The following is a 21,492-nucleotide window of genomic DNA, read 5'->3' on the forward strand; positions in this document are numbered from 1 at the left end:
ACAATTTTACACAACTTTCCAGCTTTCCTGCTCCTCTACTATTTTCCTAATGATCTTGATATTATTTTTAAAAATATAAAGCTCATGAAGGGGAAAAATTAGAGAAGAGGGATGGCTTGAAAGATTGCAGAACATTATGCAAATCAGATACTCTCTACCTCAGAGGAAGGCAATGGCAAACCACCTCTGAACAATTCTTGCCAAAAAAAATTCCATGATAGGTTCATATTAGGGTCACCATAAGTTAGAAAGGACTTGAAGTCAGCAGCAACAATATACACTCCCTTCCTTCTTTCTTTACCTTTCTGTCTGTGGAGAAAATGGGAAATGAAGCAATTCAGCAAAAGAGAGATAATCCTGCAAAGAATGTTGGATTCAGTTGTTGGGAGGCAATAAAGAGTCACCCTAGGTTAAATAATGCATAGCACATTCCCGAAACAATGGCTGGAAATTATTTTTTAAAATATGTATATCTTCAAGTACTAGGGACACGAAAAGGCAAAACATTTGGTTAGATTTTTATTCGATGGGATGGGAGGGACTGGTTTACAGAAATCAGAGAGAGGTATAAAGTGACAGAACAATATTTTGAAGATCAAAGAGAAGAAGAACATTAGCAATAAAAGAGGGATAGAAGAAAACAAGGCTCCTGAAGGAAATGGAAATCGAGAAAAAGGAGACCTTAAAAGACTGGTATATTGTGTGTTAATGCTACATACAATCTTAACTCAGTGGTGACGGGGATTACCCTGATTGCAAGTGCCACTCCCCCCCCCCTTTCCACCTAAAGCCAATGATGCTGTCCTGGTCCTGAACCAGTGTCTGTCATCAGTAATGGACTGAATGAGGGCTAACATGTTGAAACTAAGTCCAGACAAGACAGTGGTCCTTCTGGTCAGTTTCAAGATGGATCGGTGCAGAATTACAGCCCCCTGAAGACAGTCTGGGGATCCTCCTGGACTCATCATTGACCCTGGAACTCCAGATGTCAGTGGCAGCCAGGAGTGCCTTCACACAATTAAATCTTGTGCACCAGCTGCGCCTGTACCTTGAGACACCAGATCTGGCCATGGTAGTCCATGCTTTGGTCACATCCCATTTGGACTACTGCAATGCTCTCTACTTGCGACTGCCTTTGAAGATCGTTTGGAAGCTTCAGCTGGTTCAGTGGTCGGCAGCCAGATTACTAACTAGAGCGACATTCAGGCATTTACTGTGCTGTTTTTAATGTGAGTATCCCATGTGTCCCTTGCCTGAAAAACAATGTCCAGACATATAAAAGGTATAATTACCAATCTGCCATTTATGCCTCTTATTTTTTTTAGTAAACACTGTGACCTTAGATGGGGAGCAGTTTAGTGTCAGTTGTTCAATTTTATAATATGATTCCAGGGTTCTTAACCCAACACAAGAAAGAGAAAGTAGAACTGTATCATCAGCATATAAAAGAATAGGGAGCGGGATATTTGCAAATTTTGGAGGATGCACACCCCCTTTTTCCATTCTTCCAACTAGCAAATCAATATAGAAATTAAATAAAGTAGGTGCAAGTATACACCCTTGCTTTACTTCATTATAAGTCTGAATTTGCTCTGTCCCTAGCAGTCGCATCTAATCTGTAGCTATGTATTTTCTGCGGATAGAAATCAAAAGGCGCCATCTGCCTATATTTGCCACTTAACTTTTCCCATAATCTGTCACATTGGATGAGGTCAAAAACAGATTTAAAATCTATAAAGGAAGCACAGAGAGATCCCTCTTTTATTAGAGCGTATTTTTCAACCTTGTGTAGAAGCCCTAGACCTTGATCAATGGTTGAACGCTTCACCCTGAAACCATTGCACTTCTGACCAGACCTATTTATAGCATGACAGTATCTGAATTCATATCTGGGGTGCAGTTGTACACAGAAACAGTTCATATGACTTTAAGTTGCTGTTCAGTGGTAGCTAATTTGGAAGCAGTATGGCAGAAGGTTAGAAATAGTCTGCATTGAGTTCCCTGGAGTTCTGTTTCTTAGGGTTTGAAATGTATAATGAGCATTTCCAATCTGTGAACCAGGCTTTTATTTTTGATATTTGTTGACAGTTGCATTCAGACTTTCGATCCTGTTTCTGTCACCTTTCACTTTTACTTCTCTGTCCATAATTGTTTGGGGGGTGTTCTTAGTCATCCATTGAGGCTTTCGCTTTCTTTTTGGCTGAAGCTAGTATTTTTTTGTATTCCTCCTTGACATTGTCCCTGGCTTCAGTCTAGAGTTCTTCTGGCTTTCGGGTAGTTAGGTTTAATAATATTTTATAATAATATCTAGTTTTTCCATTATCATTTGATTCTATGAAAATACCCTTCAGGTTGTTTTTTGGCTAGATTGCCTTCTTAGTGTTCTTTTTCAACTTTAATTTTTTTATATTAGTGGTTTATGCTCTGTGTCACAATTTTCTCTAGGCTTTGTTTTAGTGTATAGAATGGCACTTCTTCATCTTTTGCTTCCAATTATGTACCTAGTTTGATTCCTGTATTGGCTATCAGGTGATGTCCATGTCACCTCTTTGGTTGCTTGAGGAATGCGTTTCCAATGAATAAACTGTTGGTCTTGCAAAATTCAGTCAATTACTCTTTTGCATTTACTGGTCCATCAACTCAAACCTTTGCAAGAAATATCAGATTTTTGATCTTTAGTTGTTTGTCTAGTAGCTAGAAAACTCAGAAATGTTTCAGTTTTCAGTCAATGAAACATCATATTACTTCAGTAACAATGAAGTGACCTGATTAAACCAATCATTCCTACCTAAGAAAGTTTCAAATGTTTGAGTTTGTGAAGGCATATCACTTTCAGCCTTCTGCACTAATCTGTCTCATCATTAGAGTCAAATATGATGCACATAAAATGTAAGATGAACTCTTAAAATTTACTTCATGAACACAAACCTTAATACACATGCAGACCTTTTTTATCTTTTAATCCACAAACAATGGGTCCACACACTTGAAATGTGCAGCTGTCATGATGTATTAAAGCATGCATTCACCTCTGTTACAACCAGGCAAAAAGACCATGGCCATAGCTTGTGCTGGCACATTCCACAAGAACAATGGCAGTAATAAAGATGTTTGCAACCAATACAACTCTTGACAAAGTATGTAAAGTTGTGGCTTGGAGTATACCAATGACGTTTTTAAATATGGCAACATTGAAAAGTTACAGATCTAAAGATGTGGCTTTGGGCAAGACAGATGATACAAAAGGCTTCAGTTAAAGGCACAGCCATACCAACTCTTAGAGATGAAAAGGAGGAAGGGAGAGAGAAAAATGAATTAAATTGAACTTTTTATTTTAGCATGAGCTTTAGTGTGTATACATACAATTCTTCAGATGAAGTACTGAATGGCCCCAGATATACAGTATATTTATATAGTTATATGAGTGGGATAAAATCTGAAAGGATCTAGAAAGATGCAAATCATGTCCCTTACCCTAAATTTTCAAAGAACTGGCCAAGGTGATGCAGGTTTTTCAGAGCTTTACAGTGACTATTAGTGTTAATGTGTGAAAGCAATAAATCTGCTTATCAAAAGTCAATTTCCCTGGGTTCAAAACTCTTTCTGAGAAGATTTATTTTGTTAAATGTACACTACTAGGGTTTTTCAATAAAAAATAAAAGCTGTTTTCTACAACCTGAAGTCTCTGTCCTTTGCATTGATTCATATAAGAGTTTTTTTTTTACCATACTTCATTGATACTAAAATGTTGAGAGCTGGTAATATATTGATTCTTAACAGGGGCTTTGCAATCAACTGATTTTGCCCTCAAGTCAGAAATGGAATGCGAAGAGGAAGAGGAGACAACAGAGGAAGATGAAGAACCAGAAATACCTCAGAATGAAACAGCTGATTGTCTTAAGAATATGAAGGTGAAATCTAAACCACAGTTGTCAGAGCAGGTGGAGCCTTCTCATCAGGGGAAGTTGACAAAGAACCAACTTGAACAGAAACCTAAAAGTGAAGAGCTACCATGCGAAAGCAAATTGGATACTGTGCCAAAGAGTGTTGAACTTCCATTTAATTTGCTACAGGTTCTTCATGAAAACAAGAATCTAAGGTAAGAGTTTTCATGAGATTGCTTTGGTTAAAGTGGATTTAAATGAAAAAGTATGCTTATGAAAAGCTTCAGGTTGCCATGGCCTATTTGGTGGTTGGTGCAGAATTTCACAAACCTTTAAAGGTTGAACATAATTTGTTACACATATTATTGCCACAAGATGCAGTAATGGTTTCTAATGGTTTTAATGACTATAAAAAGAAATTTATTTACTATTATTTATATAAACACATGATATATTTATTTAATATAACACTTTTTTCCAGTGCAGAATTTAAAGAAGCTTACAAACTGAAACAAAGTACAGCTAAAAACTATTGGTTCAATTAAACAACAATGCTATTTTAAAACACGAGTTAAAACAGTTTTTAAAAGATATTTCAAACACAATTAAAACACAACACAACACATTAACAACACACCATAAAAACAAAAGCCTGCCTAAATTAGATAAGGCTTTGCCTGATGGCAAAAAGACAGCAGGAAGGAAAGCAACTTAGCCTCTGAAGGAATTCCACACCTTCAGATAAGCCATCGATAAGGCTCTCTTCCATGTTCTCTACAAATTTGCCTGTGATGGTGGTGAGACCAAGGGTTATCCCTCTCTCACAGCTTTTAGAACCCTAGTTTTTTCTTCGTGTACTCTGTGAATGCACACTAATGGAGAGACTGCGCCTGCGCTGGTTCCAACGGAAACTCTTCCCAAGCTAAAGTTTAAATTTTGGCGGTAGCCACGCCCCCCGTCCCCAGAGGGCGTCCGCTCTCCAGTTCCTTTTTTTCCGCCGCAAGGTTCACTTCGGATTCTCATGTCTACTACTCGCTTCAAACGCTGCACTCAGTGTGCCGCTAAAATTCCTGACTCCGACGGCCACGCCAAGTGCCTCTTCTGTCTGGGAGAGGCCCATGTCGTCGGTACCTGCCGTTTTTGCCTAGCCCTAACGGCTCAGGCAAGGAAAAATAGAGCCACGAGACTCAGAGCAGCGCTCTACGAGAAGTCGCTCGCCCGAGCCCACTCCGTCGACATCGGGCACGTCGTCGACGTCGAACCTGAGACCGATGTCTGCTAAGGCCTCTTCAGTTTCGTTGAGGGCGTCTAGGGCCTCCAAAACGGCTAAGCCCGTCAAACCGCCGTGCACGCTCACCACGGTCACCATGTCGACTCGTTCTGGCAGACTTGGCCCCTCCTCGACGTCGAGCTCGGTGGCCTCTGTGTCTTCGATTCGATCCCACCTTGGGTCTCCTCCATCAACCTCCGCGATGAAAATCGCCTTTAAGAGAGCCCACGAGGAAGCTCGTCGGACCCAGTCCGATTCGGCAATGGTCCCTCCGACGCCGGGAAAATCTCTAAGGGTTCGTTCTAAACAGCCGCCTGCTAAAAAGAGAGCGACTCAACGCTCCTCTTCTTCTGCCTCTTCTAAAAAAGACGTTCCTTCTTCTTCGGCGACTTCTTCTAGGAGATCCTCTCCGATCGCTCCGGCACAGCGGCCTCGTCAACCCTCTCCTCGAGTTCTGTCTGATGGCGAACTTCAGGATTCACCCCACCACTCCACCCAAACAGTGGTCAGGGTGCCGTCGCCTCGACCTGCTTCCGCGCATCATCCATCACGCCAGCAGCTTTTTTCCCCGACCTCGACACCGGAACGGGGTAGACAAACCACCCGCTTGGCTCGAGCTGCCCAGTCTTCGGCCTCCAAGGAAACTCGGGCTCAGATGGCTCCTGCTCTTGAGGCCTTGCCTCCCCCAGAGACTGTGCTTTCATCTCCCCCTCAGTCCCCTGTCAAGACCCAGGCTGCAGAGCACCAATAACCATACACAGAGGCCAGAATCTATCTAATATCTTTATTGTAGGAGTATATAAAGTTAATAAAAACAAGTGTAGAAAATAGTCCAGAAGTAGACCTTTCAGGAAAGGTCAAAATTAGTCCAAAGAAACAATGTCCAATATGAAATATTAAGGTCCAAAGTTGTAATCCAGTAACCGAAACACTCACTTTGCCAAGCAAAGTGAGGGGAGATGACAAGGTCCTTTAGTCCATGAAACTTAAGCAAGGCTAGGAAGTAGACTTGATTCTTGGAACACTAGGCTTAATTCAAGGCAACAAGAAACGAGGAGCAAGAACAGGATCCGTGGTAAATCCGTGGCGAGGTCCGGGAAGCAAGGCGAGGTCCGTGGAGCAAGAGAAGGTCCTGGGAAGCAAGGCAAGGCTGGAAACGGGAACAAAGGGCTTGGACGCGGGAGTAGCGTAGTCCACACACAACCTACTCCCGAAGCTGACGAATTGACTCCGCAAGGTTCCTACGTGGGCAAAACACCTAAATAGGGTCTCGTTTTCCCGCCATAGAACAATTCTCTGGGGAACCAGAACCGAAAGCCATTCTCTGCGTCCAGATGCATGACTCCCTAAAGTTTCCCATGGGAAGCAGGCTTAATCAGCTGAATGCCTGGCAGCGATCCTAGCGCTCCTGCGAGAAGCCTCCTGAGCGCTTTTCTGTTGTTTATAATAATCAGAAAATGGGGGAGATTTTGGCTCAAGGCTTGTTTGGCAGACTTCTGGAAGGCAAATCTCCTGCAGGTGCAAGGGCTCCAATTCTGGCTGAAAAAGCTCCAATTCTGGCTGAAACGGTGGGAAACCTAAGTTTTCCTCTTCATCTGTCACAACAGTGCTAGGAACGGGACTACATGGCCCATGAGTCATCACACTATCCCCCTCCTCAAGGCCCCCCTCAAAAATGGGCTCCCTTCCCAAGGTGCGGGGCCGCGGCTTGGCGGGGTAGGCCTGGTGGAAGCGGCGGGCTAAATCGGGGGCATGGACTGTGGAAGCGTCTTCCCAAGAGCGTTCTTCGGGGCCAAAACCTACCCAGTCAATGAGATACTGAAGGCGGCGGCGATGAAAGCAAGAATCCAAAATGTCCTGAACCTCGAATTCCTCCTCCCCATCCACCAAAACAGGAGTGGGGGCCGGCCGGTCTGTATCAGGGCGCACACCATCCGCCGGAAGGAGCAGGGAGTGATGAAACACTGGATGGATGCGCATAGAGCGCGGAAGTTGAAGTTTGAAAGTCACGGGGTTAAGTTGCGCCACCACTGGATAGGGACCAATGAAACGGGCATCTATCTTCCGGCAAGGGCGGTGGGAGGGCAAAAAGCGAGTGGACAGAAGAACCCGGTCTCCTACCTTGATTTCGGGGCCCGGCTGGCGGTGCTTGTCAGCGTGGCGTTTATAGTCCTCCTTGGCTTGGTCTAGTTGCTGGAGCAAAAGTTGTTGCACCGCTGTGAGTTCCTGCAGCCAGTCCTCCGCTGCAGGGACTTCTGAAGTTTCAATGACAGAAGGAAAGAAACGTGGATGGAAGCCGTAGTTTGCAAAGAACGGGGTTTCTTTAGTAGAAGCCTGGACACCATTGTTGTAGGCAAACTCCGACAGCGGTAGCAGGGAAGCCCAATTGTCCTACTGATAGTTTACATAACAGCGAAGGTATTGTTCCAAAGTGGCATTGGTGCGCTCAGTTTGCCCATCCGTTTGGGGATGGTGAGCCGAAGATAAACGAGAGTCTATGCCCAATAGTTTTTGTAGTGCTTTCCAGAAACGAGAGGTGAATTGAGTCCCACGGTCTGTGACCAAACTCTTGGGCAAACCATGTAGTCTGAAAACATGCTGAAGGAATAAATCTGCAGTCTCTTTGGCCGTGGGGAGGCCATCGCAGGGAATGAAATGGGCTAACTTGGTAAAAAGGTCCACCACCACTAGGATCGTGGTGAATCCAAGGGAAGGTGGTAGGTCAGTGATGAAATCCGCAGAAATTATTTCCCATGGACGAGATGGAGTAGGAAGGGTATGCAGTAGCCCTGAGGGCTTCTCCCTTCTTGTCTTGGAACGCTGGCATACCGGGCAGGTATTGACATATTTTTCTACGTCCTTGCGGAACTTGGGCCACCAGAAATCTCTTAGGATCAAATGCATGGTTTTAAATAATCCGAAATGCCCTGCTGGTTTGCAGTCATGACACAGACGAAGTGCCTTTTCCCTGCCCGGTCCTGGAGGGATGTAGACGTGATTTCTATAGCAAAGCAACCCATCCTTAAGCGAGAAGGGAAAATGTAGTCCTTGGCGAAGTTGATCTTGAGCCCAGGCATCCGCCTGTTGACTGGCCCTGATTTCCTGAGCACAAAGGGGCCCTGGAGTAGAGGAAGTAGATTCAATTGGAGTGGATTTGGTGTTCCCCACTGTGAGCGTGGCAAAGTTCTCGGGCTGCAGCAATTGGGATTCAAAGGTCTCTCTGCGCCCTGCAGCATATTCTGGTTTCCGTGATAGGGCATCTGCTTGCTTGGTCTGAGCTGGGGTTACATAATGGATCTGGAAGTCAAAACGCTCAAAGAATAAAGCCCAGCGCTGCTGCCTCTGATTTAACTTGCGGGCAGTTCTTAGATGCTCTAGATTCCGATGATCAGTATGGACCTCAATGGGAAATTTGGCCCCTTCTAACCAATGTCTCCAAGTTTCAAAGGCTGCCTTTATGGCCAAAAGTTCTTTTTCCCAAATAGTGTAATTTCTCTCTGGGGCTGTTAGTTGACGGGAGTAAAAAGCACAAGGGTGAAGATGATCTCCCACGGGTTGCAAGAGTACAGCCCCAATTGCCACATCGGAGGCGTCAGCCTGCACAACAAAAGGGGTTTTAGGATCTGGGTGCTGAAGGATTGGCTGGGACGTGAATAATTTCTTTAGTTGCTGGAACCCTTTCTCTGCTTGCTCCGTCCAGCGGAAAGGCTGTTTCCCACGGATGCAGCTGGTGATTGGATCAGACCAGCGGGCAAAGTCTGGAATGAACTTGCGGTAATAGTTCGCGAACCCCAAGAAACGCTGCACCTCTTTCTTGTTGGTTGGCGCCCGCCATTCCAATACTGCTGAAACCTTTGCCGGGTCCATGGAGAGTCCTAGTGGCGAGACACGGTATCCCAGGAAATCTACGTCTTGTAGATCAAAAGCGCATTTTTCCAGCTTGGCATAAAGTCCATGATCCCGCAATCGTTGTAACACCATTCTGACGTGGTTCTCATGTTCTGATTGTGATCTAGAAAACACCAAAAAATCGTCCAAGTAGATGATCAAGAATCGATCTAGATAATCCTGAAAGATATCATTGACAAAATGCTGGAACGTTGCGGGAGCTCCACATAAACCGAAATTCATGACCAGGGACTCGAATAATCCGAATTTAGTCTGGAAGGCGGTTTTCCACTCGTCCCCCTCCCTGATGCGAACTAGATTATAAGCCCCCCGAAGATCCAGCTTGGTGTAAACCTTGGCCCCTCGAAGCCGGTCTAATAGGTCCGAGATCAAAGGCAGGGAATAGCGGTTCCGCTTAGTGATATTGTTCAATGCTCTATAGTCCACCACCAAGCGTAGGTCCCCTGACTTCTTTTTCACAAACATCACTGGGGAAGCGGCTGGGGATTGAGAGGGTCTGATGAACCCCTTGCGGAGGTTTGACTCTATGAACTCCCTGAGAGCTTCTTGCTCTGGTTCAGTCAGGGAGTAGAGGTGTCCTCGCGGGATCGGGGCCCCCTCCACCAAGTCAATGGCACAATCATAAGGCCTATGCGGGGGCAGTTTCTCGGCTTCCTTCTCATTGAAAACATCCCAAAAGTCTGAGTATTTCTTGGGCAAGGTGATGATGGATTCAGCGTCTGTGGCATGGCAGACCTTGGCTACAAGACAATGGTTTTGGCAATATTTAGAAGCAAACTGCAGTTCTCTGTTGGTCCAAGAGATGCTGGGATCGTGGAGTGTCAGCCATGGAATCCCTAGTATCACAAGGAAATGAGGAACCTCGGTAACAAAGAAGGAGATCTCTTCCATATGTTCCCTTATCCACATTCTGGTGGGTTCAGTCCATTGGCTTACTGGACCTGTCTTTAGGGGACGGCCATCTATGGCTTGCACCACCCGGGCGTTCTTGAAATCGTGATATTGTAATCCCAGAGAGTCGGCATACTCTCTATCAATGAAATTGTTTGTTGCTCCTGAGTCTATCATGGCATGGATCATGACGGGTCCTTTTTTCGCTGACCACAAGGTGACCACTAGGAGAAATAGGACCCCGGTTGGCGGCTCTTGAGTGGGGTTTCTGACCGGGTTGGCGAGCCTTTCTACGCCCGGTCGTTGGCTTCCCCCGCCGGTTTTGCGCCAGCCGCCCCGGCCGTCTCCGACTCCATGGAGGACGCCGCCGCCAAACGAGCGGCGGGCTTTCTTTTGGCTGGGCACTCTCTGGCAAAGTGGCCCCGTCTCCACAGTACCAACAGAGGTTTAAACGTTGGCGGCGGGCCTTCTCGGCAACGTCTAACCTGGGGCGCACATTGCCCAATTGCATCGGCACCTCCCCGCTTTCTCTGGGGTATGGGGCTGGTGGCGGGGGTCTCCACACTGGACGTGGCAGGACGCCGGCGGGAGCGGGAGGTTTTGCCCCAGCTCTCCCACTCTGGCCTCGGAGCCATTGTTTTCGGTTGGCAAGCATGACTTCGGCTCGTAAACATTGGTCAATAAGTCTTTCAAGAGAGTTCGGAGGATCCACCTTGGAGATTTCTTCCAACATCTCGATATTGAGACCCTCCCGAAACTGTCCTCTGAGGGCTATGCCATTCCAACCAGTGTTTTGAGCCAGCACTCGGAACTCGGCTATGTACTGGGACAAGGGCCTGTCCCCTTGAGAAAGGCGCCGGAGTTTGTGGCCGGCCGCCTCTAAATTGTCCTCGATTCCCCAAGTCGCCTTAAGGTGATTTAGGAAGTTTTGCGCGGAACTTAGGTGTGGGGAGGCTTCATCGAACAGCGCCGTGGCCCAGTTGGCCGCGGGGCCGTCCAGGAGACTGTAAATCCACGCCACCTTGATGTCTTCTTTGGGAAACTCGGCATCACGGGCTTCTAGGTATGCCTGGCATTGACGACGGAAAACGTGAACCTTGGAAGCTTCTCCAGAAAACTTGGTTGGCAATGCCAGGGCAGGGAGACGGATTCCGCGTTCCTTCAAGCCCCGTATTTCTCCCTCCGGCGCATGGATCATATCACGGATTCTGTCCACTTCATCCTTGGCGATGGTATAGCTGAGTGGCTTGTCTCCCGGCCCGGCTCCGGTAGACATTCTGGCCTAGGTTGATTGGTGCTTAAGGTGGCGGAGTCAAACTGTCAAGACCCAGGCTGCAGAGCACCAATAACCATACACAGAGGCCAGAATCTATCTAATATCTTTATTGTAGGAGTATATAAAGTTAATAAAAACAAGTGTAGAAAATAGTCCAGAAGTAGACCTTTCAGGAAAGGTCAAAATTAGTCCAAAGAAACAATGTCCAATATGAAATATTAAGGTCCAAAGTTGTAATCCAGTAACCGAAACACTCACTTTGCCAAGCAAAGTGAGGGGAGATGACAAGGTCCATGAAACTTAAGCAAGGCTAGGAAGTAGACTTGATTCTTGGAACACTAGGCTTAATTCAAGGCAACAAGAAATGAGGAGCAAGAACAGGATCCGTGGTAAATCCGTGGCGAGGTCCGGGAAGCAAGGCGAGGTCCGTGGAGCAAGAGAAGGTCCTGGGAAGCAAGGCAAGGCTGGAAACGGGAACAAAGGGCTTGGACGCGGGAGTAGCGTAGTCCACACACAACCTACTCCCGAAGCTGACGAATTGACTCCGCAAGGTTCCTACGTGGGCAAAACACCTAAATAGGGTCTCGTTTTCCCGCCATAGAACAATTCTCTGGGGAACCAGAACCGAAAGCCATTCTCTGCGTCCAGATGCATGACTCCCTAAAGTTTCCCATGGGAAGCAGGCTTAATCAGCTGAATGCCTGGCAGCGATCCTAGCGCTCCTGCGAGAAGCCTCCTGAGCGCTTTTCTGTTGTTTATAATAATCACGGCGAGAAAATGGGGGAGATTTTGGCTCAAGGCTTGTTTGGCAGACTTCTGGAAGGCAAATCTCCTGCAGGTGCAAGGGCTCCAATTCTGGCTGAAAAAGCTCCAATTCTGGCTGAAACGGTGGGAAACCTAAGTTTTCCTCTTCATCTGTCACAACAGTGCTAGGAACAGGACTACATGGCCCATGAGTCATCACAGTCCCCCCAAGGGGCTGAGGACGATGAGATCGATATCGATCGCCCTGACTCCGCTCTCTCAGCCTCGGTGGTGTCTCTCGGCCTCGACCTCTCTCCTCCTCATGATGCATACGAGGTGGATCCTCCCTCACCCACAGACAATATTCGGGCCTTTTCGGACCAAATAGTGAGAATGGCCGATGCTCTAGGTCTAGAGATCAAACAAACTTCTAAGGCGGTGTCTGATCCGGTTTTCAAGCGGGTCCAAGCCCAAGCCCCCCCCGGCCACGCTGCTTCCGTTCTTACCTTACCTTCTGGACGTCATCCAGGCATCCTGGAAAACTCCTTCCTCGATCCCTCCTACCTCAAAAAGGATCGAATCCTGGTACTGCACCGATGACGATGCCTTAGAGTGGCTAAAACACCATCCCGACCCGAATTCTATGGTCGTTAAAGCTTCACAGACCTCCGGTCGTGAATCTAATACTCCTGCGGATAGAGAGGGCAAAAGGTTTGACGTCGTGGGCCGAAAGCTCTATTCTGGGGCCCTTCTACTTTGCAGAATAGCGAACTATGGGGCCTGTATGGGTGCATACCAGCAAATCCTTTGGGAGAAAGCTCAACCCTTCTTCTCAAAGCTGTCTGACGAGGACCGTTCGGTGTTGTCTACTCTTCAGCAAGAGGCTGACTCCCTAGCCCATCATCAAATTCAGATGGCAAAACATACAGGCGACACGGCCGGTAAGATGATCGCCCACGCCATTGCCATCCGCCGTCACGCCTGGCTGAGATCGTCGGGCCTGTCTTCTTCCTCCAGACAAGTTATTGAAGACCTTCCGTTCGACGCCTTGGGTCTCTTTAATTCCGGCACCGACGATAAACTCAAAACTAACCATGATTTTAAGGTCCTGGCTACCAAATGTGGGGACCAGCCTCAAACTCACCGTACCAAATGGTTTCCTCAACGCTTTCGTCGGTTTCCGCCTCCTTCTTACCGACACCAGCCCTTCAGGCGTCCCTCGGTTTCGAATAACCAGAACCGTCAACAACCTCGCCGGCCTGCTCATCCTCAGAAGCAGCGCGGCCGTACTACTCCTACCTCCGGCCAGCCTCATCGGCGCTCCTGACGCCATTTCTCCTTGTCGGGTCTCTACCTCCGGTATCGATGCAGGACCCACTCCTCCGCAGCCCTCCCCTCTGCTACATCAACCTCACGGCCTCTTTTCAGATCGCCTGGCTCCTTTCTTCCATCAGTGGGAGTCTATTACTTCGGATGCCTGGGTTCTCCGAATTGTTCGAGACGGTTATGCCTTGGAGTTCGAAGAGCTCCCGCCCACAGGACAAATCCTTTTATCCAACCCTTCTCAGGAAATTCTCGCCGAAATCGACACCCTTCTCGCCAAAGGGGCTATTCGGCCTTCTCCATCAGTACAGGACCCTCAAAACTTCTTCTCCAGGTACTTCACGGTCCCGAAGAGGGGAGGGGGGCTCCGCCCCATTTTGGACTTGCGCGTGCTCAATACGTTTATACGCCCTACAAAATTCAGGATGGTATCCATTGCTTCCATCCTTCCCATGCTTCAGCGCGGAGACTACTTCGTCTCCATAGATTTACGAGATGCTTATTTCCACGTGGCGATTCGAAAAAGCCACAGGCGCTTCCTTTGCTTCAAAGTCCTCGACCAGACCTACCAGTTCACCGTTTTACCCTTCGGCCTCGTCACAGCCCCAAGGGTTTTCACCAAAGTCGTCGCTGTCGTGGCTGCCCACCTCAGACTCCATGGGATCACAATTTTCCATATCTGGACGATTGGCTTCTGGTCGGGCCCGACCCTGTCCTCCTCCGTTGCCACGTCGACGTTACCCTCACTCTTCTCGACTCTCTCGGTCTCCAGTTAAATCTCGACAAATCTCACCTTATTCCGTCGAACAAGATCCGCTTCATCGGCGCCCTGTTCAACTCACTCTCTCAAACTGTCTCCCTCCCGCTCGACAGGTTTCTCGCCCTTCGGCATCAAATCTCCCTCTGCGAAACCAACCGGAGAGTTCGAGCCCGGTCCATCCAAGTACTCCTGGGCCACATGGCCTCCACAGTCCTCACGACCCCGTTTGCCAGGCTCCATCTTCGCACCCTGCAGCGTTGGTTTATAGACGTCTTCAAACCATCCCGCCACCCCAACTCGAGGTTTCTCTCCATCCCGCTCCATGTTCGTCGCTCGCTCCGCTGGTGGAAGTCCCTCTCCAACGTTTGCAAGGGCCTCCCGTTTCACCAGCCTTCTCCTTCGGTCACCGTGACCACGGACTCCTCCAATTACGGCTGGGGAGCCCACCTGGGCAGTCTCACCATACAAGGTCTTTGGTCTCGTTCCGAAAGGACCAATCACATAAACTTTCTCGAACTTTTCGCTATCCTCAAAGCTCTGAAAGCCTTCTCCCGCCTGATCTCCCAGAAGTCTGTCCTCGTTCAATCGGACAACACAGTGGCAGTCTTCTACATCAACAAACAGGGTGGCACGGGTTCGAGGAAGCTGATGCTCCTTTCCTCTCAGCTGTGGTCCTGGTGCATAAGCCGCAACGTACAGATCCTGGCAGTCCATCTTCCCGGGATCCAAAACGACTTGGCGGACGCCCTCAGCAGAATGACGAGTTCCTCCCACGAGTGGATGCTCGATCCCGATACTCTTCTCTCTCTCTTCCGAAAGTGGGGATTCCCCACTCTGGACCTCTTTGCCTCTCCCCAGAACGCGCAACTACCTCGATACGGCGCGAGACTTCCTCCGGCTTCCTTTCCGGGCTGTCTGGGAGACGCTTTCCTTCTGGACTGGTCGTAGGAACCGATCTACCTCTTTCCGCCGTTCCCCCTGATACCGAAGGTCCTCCAGAGACTCCGGTCGATTTCGACATCGGCGATCCTGATAACACCAGCTTGGCCTCGACAGCCTTGGTATCCGGCTCTTCTCCACCTCTCCAAAATGAACTTTCTCACTCTACCTCTTCTGCCACACCTCTTATCCAGAGAAAACGGTCAGATCCTGCACCCGGATCTCCCCTCTCTACATCTCACTGCATGGAGAATTCTCGCCTAACCTCCCTCCCGCAAAACCTGCAGGAGATCCTCCGGGCGGCCCACAAGCCGGCTACAACCAGATCATACACTTATAAAATCTCCCGCTTCCGTGCTTTTCTCCGGTCTCGGGACATCGCCGTTTTTCCGACCTCGGTACCGATAGTCTTGGACTTTCTTATGACTCTTGCAGATCAGGAGCTTTCGCTTTCCTCTATGAAGTCTTATCTGGCTGCTCTTTCCTGGTGTTTCCAACAACATGGTAGACCATCTTTATTCTCTGACCATCTTGTGAAAACCTTCTTAAAGGGGTACAACAACATCCGTCCGCCCTCCCAGCCACCTACGCCAGGCTGGAACCTCGAGCTCGTGCTCTCCCAGCTAACTTCCTCTCCTTTCGAGCCTCTAGCATCTACCGACCTGCGCCTACTTTCTTGGAAAGTAGTTTTCCTGGTGGCCATAACTTCGGCTCGCAGACCTTCGGAGCTGGCGGCCCTTAGGGTTGATGAACCTTATCTTCGCTTTCATCACGACCGAGCCGTTCTCCGCCCGGACATCACCTTCCTCCCCAAGGTGGTCTCGGCTTTTCACCTTAACCAGGACATTGTCCTTCCCGCTTTCTTTCCGAACCCCTCGTCTCCTCTGGAACGGAGGCTGCAGCTCCTCGACGTCCATAGGGCTCTTCTCTTCTATCGGGACCGCACCAAGGACATTCGTAAGACTCAGAGACTCTTTATAGCCCATGCCCCAGATAAGCTGGGTAATCCTATTTCTTCGCAAAGGTTATCTCACTGGATTGCTCAAGCCATTGAACTTGCCTACGAACTGGCTAAACGTCCACCTCCCTCGTCCGTTCGCCCGCGTTCGACGAGAGGTCTTTCCACATCAACTGCCTTTTTGAGGGGCATCCCGCTAGACTCTATTTGTAAGGCGGCGATCTGGTCTAACCCCCTTACTTTTGTCTCTCACTATAGAATAGACCAAAAAGCCTTAAAAGACTCAGCCTTTGCTAGATCGGTTTTGTCCTCCTGTTTGTCCTGAGGAATTTATCCTCGAGACTTACCTACCACCCGGCCCCCTGGAGGGTCCCTCCTCAATGGTTCTTTCTTACCAGATGTCCCCGTGTTTGGCCATCTCGTTGTACCATATCTATGTTCTAATTTGCACTGTTTTCCTGAACCATTGTGCCTTATGTACTTCTCCTTCTCTCCCTTTCGGAGATAATGCACAGTACTTGTTTTTTCCTCATGTTTGAAATTGTTTATTTGGTGTCCTACCAAGTTCCTCTCTTGGCATGATGCTTGTGTTACTATACGGGTCCTTCGGGCCATGTTATTTATGTTTAATAAAGATGTGTTTGGACATCAACTTGTGATTAAGGTTTGCCTTGTCCCACCATCCGGGACCTAAGCGTGCTAGTCTCCATTAGTGTGCATTCACAGAGTACACGAAGAAAAAGGACAGGTTGCTTACCTGTAACCGTGTTTCTTCGAGTGTACTCTGTGAATTCACACAAGCCCACCCTTCCTTCCCCTCTGGCAAACCCTCTTCCTTTCTCGTTGCCTTGGCGGCGCAGGAACTGGAGAGCGGACGCCCAGGGCCGCCTTATATGCCCTCTGGGGATGGGGGGCGTGGCTACCGCCAAAATTTAAACTTTAGCTTGGGAAGAGTTTCCGTTGGAACCTGCGCAGGCGCAGTCTCTCCATTAGTGTGAATTCACAGAGTACACTCGAAGAAACACGGTTACAGGTAAGCAACCTGTCCTTCTATTCCATTTGTTTCGTCACCAGCTCCCCGAGGACTCACTTAGCTCCATTCCATGGGAGGAAACACTTAAAAACAGTTGTCCTCTACCCTTGCCATGTTCCTATTCCCAGGTCTTCCAGCAGGATCCCCTACCTAAACAAAGGAAATGCCCCAAGGGCCATCAGAAATCCACCTGGATTCATAGAACTTCTGAAGTAGGCCATCTTAATAGCACACACTGCCAGTCCTAAAGAAGCTCCATCTCCCTGTGAATCTAAATCCTACCAGGTAGCAGTCTATCCATAACAAGAGAACTTTGGAAAGCAAACCAGACCACCAAAATCGTGACCTACACAAAAAACTTGAGTCCAGAGTGTGCCCTGAAGCATGGGTTTTATCAGATGATACTTCAGAAAGGTTCATGATTATCATGAGGGATGTGAAGTCCTGAGTTGCTTCCAACAGAGTGGTTTCAGGATAGATATTGAAGTCCTCCAGCACAACAAGCTTTTGAGAGTGGGGGGAGGGTAGCACAACTGCTGAGACCAGTTCAGCCAGCCTAGAAAGGAAGATCGTCGAACAGCTGGGTGGGTTCTCCAGTTCTCACCTGCTGCTGTACTGGGGATCCTGGTGAACAAAACTAGGAGAGGTTAACACCCACCCACCCACCCCAACTTCATCTAACCAAGGTTCTTTTAATGCAACCAGGTCAGTGTAAATTACTCAGGTTCTGATCCTGAATCAAGGGTGGGTTTTTTGCATTCACTGATGTAGCATTTTGACTGTTACTCGTGATACTTTCAAAGTGAAAACCAGATGTAGATATTTATTTTTGGGGGAAGACTATTTGGAACCAATCCCTAGCTTAGTAGACCCTTGACCTAGTGTCACCACTGACACACTAGCACTTGCTGGGATCCTACTACCACATTTTGTCTGGTGTTAGCGGTGGTTCTACTCACATAGGTAGACTCCTCTTCTTTGGGTTGGCTTTTGCTGCAACAAGAATAGCATAATTTATTGAAGGTAGATGTCCACTGCCAGGGCAAGCTCTGCAATCAGGCATTATATGTAAGGGACACAGCTGACTCCAAACAGGAGATAAACACCATCTTGGCTTTCATTTCCTAGATTGAAGTGGGCTGGGACATCCACCTTGTCCCCCAGAGGACCTTGGAGGTTTGCATTCTCTCTGTTATGCTCCATTTCTCCTTTTTTACTTTTAAAAAATTAAAATACTGCCCCATAACTCTGTCATGGACAGAACTTACTTAGTAGAAACATCTCACCTTGTCAAAAGCTATTGTATCAAAAGATAATGCTTTTGTCAGCTAACCTCTGTGGTTAGAGCAAAGAGAGAGCCCAGTTTGATATGATCAATGCATCTTTGGATTCAAGAGACAATCATATGGTCTGCAGCTAACCAGTTTGGCTGGCTTTGCGAAGTTGTTTGAATAGAACTGTAATGCTATGCATTTTGGATTAATCTTAAAACTTAAATTTTGCTTTACTTTCTTTTGAAGATAATGAACATAATATTCCAGGTTTTTGACTCTGTTCAAATGTTTTAAGTATATTCAGTGATCTATTTCAAGAGCCCTTGTAAATGGAAAATGCAGCCTTGTGTTTGAGACACTGGGGAGGTTTTAACAGCTCTCTCCAAGTTTCAGTAATGTATTTATTTTCTGAGCTGGATCCAGACAAAGTTATCTACACTAAGATCTAATTGAAATTAATGGAACTTGTATTAGTCATGACTAACATTTCAGGTTGAATTCAGTGGGATTTAAGAGTAACCTCCTTAGTTTGGATCCAACTTTCTCTATATAGAGGTATCATATTCCCTTGCAAAATTAATAGTCTGCCACTTTCATCTTAATGTCAAGATTTTTTTTCCATCCTCTGCCCAATTTGCAATGAAGATTATTAAAGAATTTTCACTATAAAATGTATAATTTGGCTTTCCCCCTAGACAGCAAGATAGATAGGTGGGGTGATACTGAATTTATCCTCCAGAAGTTTGTGTTTGAGAGAGAGCTTCCCTATCAGATCTTAGGATTATTTTTCTAATACTTTCTGAGAAAGATGGAACCATCCTTTGCATTTGCACCATGATCCCATGTACAAAGCTTCTGATCCTAAAACAGCTCTTTCCTCTATAGCAGCTAACAATGTGTCCAGAGAGCTTTTTGAGTCTAAAGTCAGTGGATCTTAGCTGTACTTCTGACAGTTACCTATGCCTCTCTGCTTCTGCAGCAAAGTTCAGGCTCGCAAAGCTTTCTCTGCCTACTTGCATCGTGTCCAGTTGCGCCTGATGAAAGAGGCTGGGGATCAGGTCCATAATCCTGCCTGGGCTGCCAAGGAAGATGAACAAATGGTAAGAAATAGTCTGCTTATCCAACTCCCTTCATGGAGGAGAAACCAATTGATCCTAGTCAGCATTCCTGAATCACAGTGTGAAGCTGATTTCCATCAGCTAGGCTTAGTTTACCATTGCAAGACTAGCTCATATTGTCTCTGTCACTGAAATGATTTGAACACTTCTCTTCTCTGAACCAGACTACATTATTTGTGTGCTGATCATTTAGAAGAGGAGAGTTTAGGCTCCAAAGAAGATAAACCCAGCTGAATAGAACATAGTTCTCTATTTTCCACCTTTTTACATAGGTTTCCCATTCCCACGTTGAACTGTCTGTATCTGGAACGTGGTTTCCAGACATAATTTTGAGTTGTCTACTCACTCCCTAGACAGTAGCTGAACCATTGTGTTGTATATGAAGCAGCTGCTTTTTAGCATTTAATAAAACAGTCCCCCTTCCAGTCCTTGCCCTTAGCAGGCAGTTTTCTTAGCCCAGAAAGAGTCTATGAAAACAGGCTACAAGGAAAGAGCCAATCTAGCTCATAGATTAAAAGCCTTATGTCAGGAATTGGGAATAATCAGTTTGCCTCAGTGGAAAATGTTACTCCTGCTCTTTCCAAGTGGAAAATTGAAACTGGCTTTCTGAGAGCTACTTTGTCTGCTGTGCTGTGAAAAATAATGTTTAAAATAACAGATCAAACCAACCTAATATAATGCTGGTGAGATGTAAGCTGTGAAATTCAACACTTTGGCTATGAGGCAGTTCATTTGCATGTTTAGTAGGACACCTAACCAAAAGTAAATCCAGACTGGAGACAGAATATGTTTGAAACTAAACACCCATGGCAGGCATCTTGCTTTAGTGTTCATTTTGGAGACAGTTCCCCCTACTATTGGGGTTGACATATTGAGATAGAATGGCATGGTTTTCCAGCCAGGTTGATATAAGGCATGAGACTTGGAGAAGGTGACCAGAGGTGGTGCCAGAGATGCATAGTGGTGATAGTAGTATTCAGAATTTGATATAAAAGCTTGTAATCCATTCAAAGAGATATTTTATCTCTATTTCTGTTAGTCAAAGTTTCCTGAACATCATAACTTGCATCTTTTTCCTATGAGTTTGCTCCTTTTTGACTGTTTTACAATACACTTCTTATCCCCAGTCCAAATACCTTGTCAATATCATTTTACAGTAAAATAGAAGACATCATTTAGATGGATTTATTCCTTCATTTTGTTCCTTGATGACAGGAGCTAGTGGTTCGCTTTTTGAAGCGAGCAGCAAGTAATCTTCAACAGTCTTTGAGAATGCTTCTCCCAAGTCGGCGCCTGGCCTTGTTTGACCGTAGGCGCATCTTGGCTCACCAGCTTGGTGAATTCATCATCTGTTATAATAGGGTGAGTATTGGTTGTGTAAGCTGGGGTCTAGTGTAAGAGACAATGAATTTGATTAATCTTAGACATCAGTACTCCCTGCTTTTATTTTATTGTACTCCAAGGCTGAAATGATGTAAAGAAGCAAACAAAGTAAAATCATGAGTAATTCATGCTTTCAAACTTCCTGCTTTCTATGTTGAAAAGAGGCAATGTCACAGTTCATTAAATTCAGATTCATTTTCATATGATACAGGACAGGCCTAAGCTTTTGCTTATTCAGCTTTTTTAATAATAACTTGAGAACCTGTTTTTATCAGGCCCCGAGTTTTGTTACTTGGGTTGCTGATGTCCCTTTTTGCTAAGCAGGAACCCCAAAATTTTGCAGATAGATGTTTATCATATTAGGAACAAGTGGACAGGGAAATGTAATAGAGCAGGGACTGAATTGGCTGTGTAGATAAGTAGATTTCGCAAGCAGATTTTTTCCATGTTATGATTCTGATTCTCTCTGAAAACAGCGATCAGAAATCTTTGATAGTATCACTGGGCTTTTGCAAAGTTAGAAGTAAGCAAAGTAGTTCAGTAAAGTGAAGTCTAAATTAGATTGTTTTTACAGAGATGCTATAAAACCAGTGGTCACACAGTATGATGCCTTTTGCTTGCCAAGTTGGTGTTCTCTGACTGAATGTATGTGTGGCCGAGTTATAGGTGGGTGGTTTAAAAAACTGAAGTACAATTAATCTTTTACAAATGCAAAAGGAGATAACCTATT

General features: G+C 46.5%; 1 protein-coding gene across 7 annotated transcripts in view; it reads left to right on the forward strand.

The window, feature by feature from the left end:
- The window catches only part of ttll5 (tubulin tyrosine ligase like 5), a 177,124-nt gene that overhangs the window by 73,055 nt on the left and 82,577 nt on the right, over nt 1–21,492 (forward strand). For all 7 annotated transcript variants that reach the window (XR_010002127.1, XM_062968328.1, XM_062968329.1 and 4 more), the window contains 3 exons: nt 3,781–4,099; nt 19,241–19,361; nt 20,595–20,741. Coding sequence is in view for 6 of the 7 variants with exons in the window: in XM_062968328.1 (XP_062824398.1) it covers nt 3,781–4,099; nt 19,241–19,361; nt 20,595–20,741 (587 nt within the window). In the remaining variant the exon portion in view is untranslated. The remainder of the gene's footprint in view (nt 1–3,780; nt 4,100–19,240; nt 19,362–20,594; nt 20,742–21,492) is intronic.

Source organism: Anolis carolinensis, chromosome 1, assembly GCF_035594765.1.
Source record: "Anolis carolinensis isolate JA03-04 chromosome 1, rAnoCar3.1.pri, whole genome shotgun sequence".
Taxonomy (NCBI): Eukaryota; Metazoa; Chordata; class Lepidosauria; order Squamata; family Dactyloidae; genus Anolis; species Anolis carolinensis.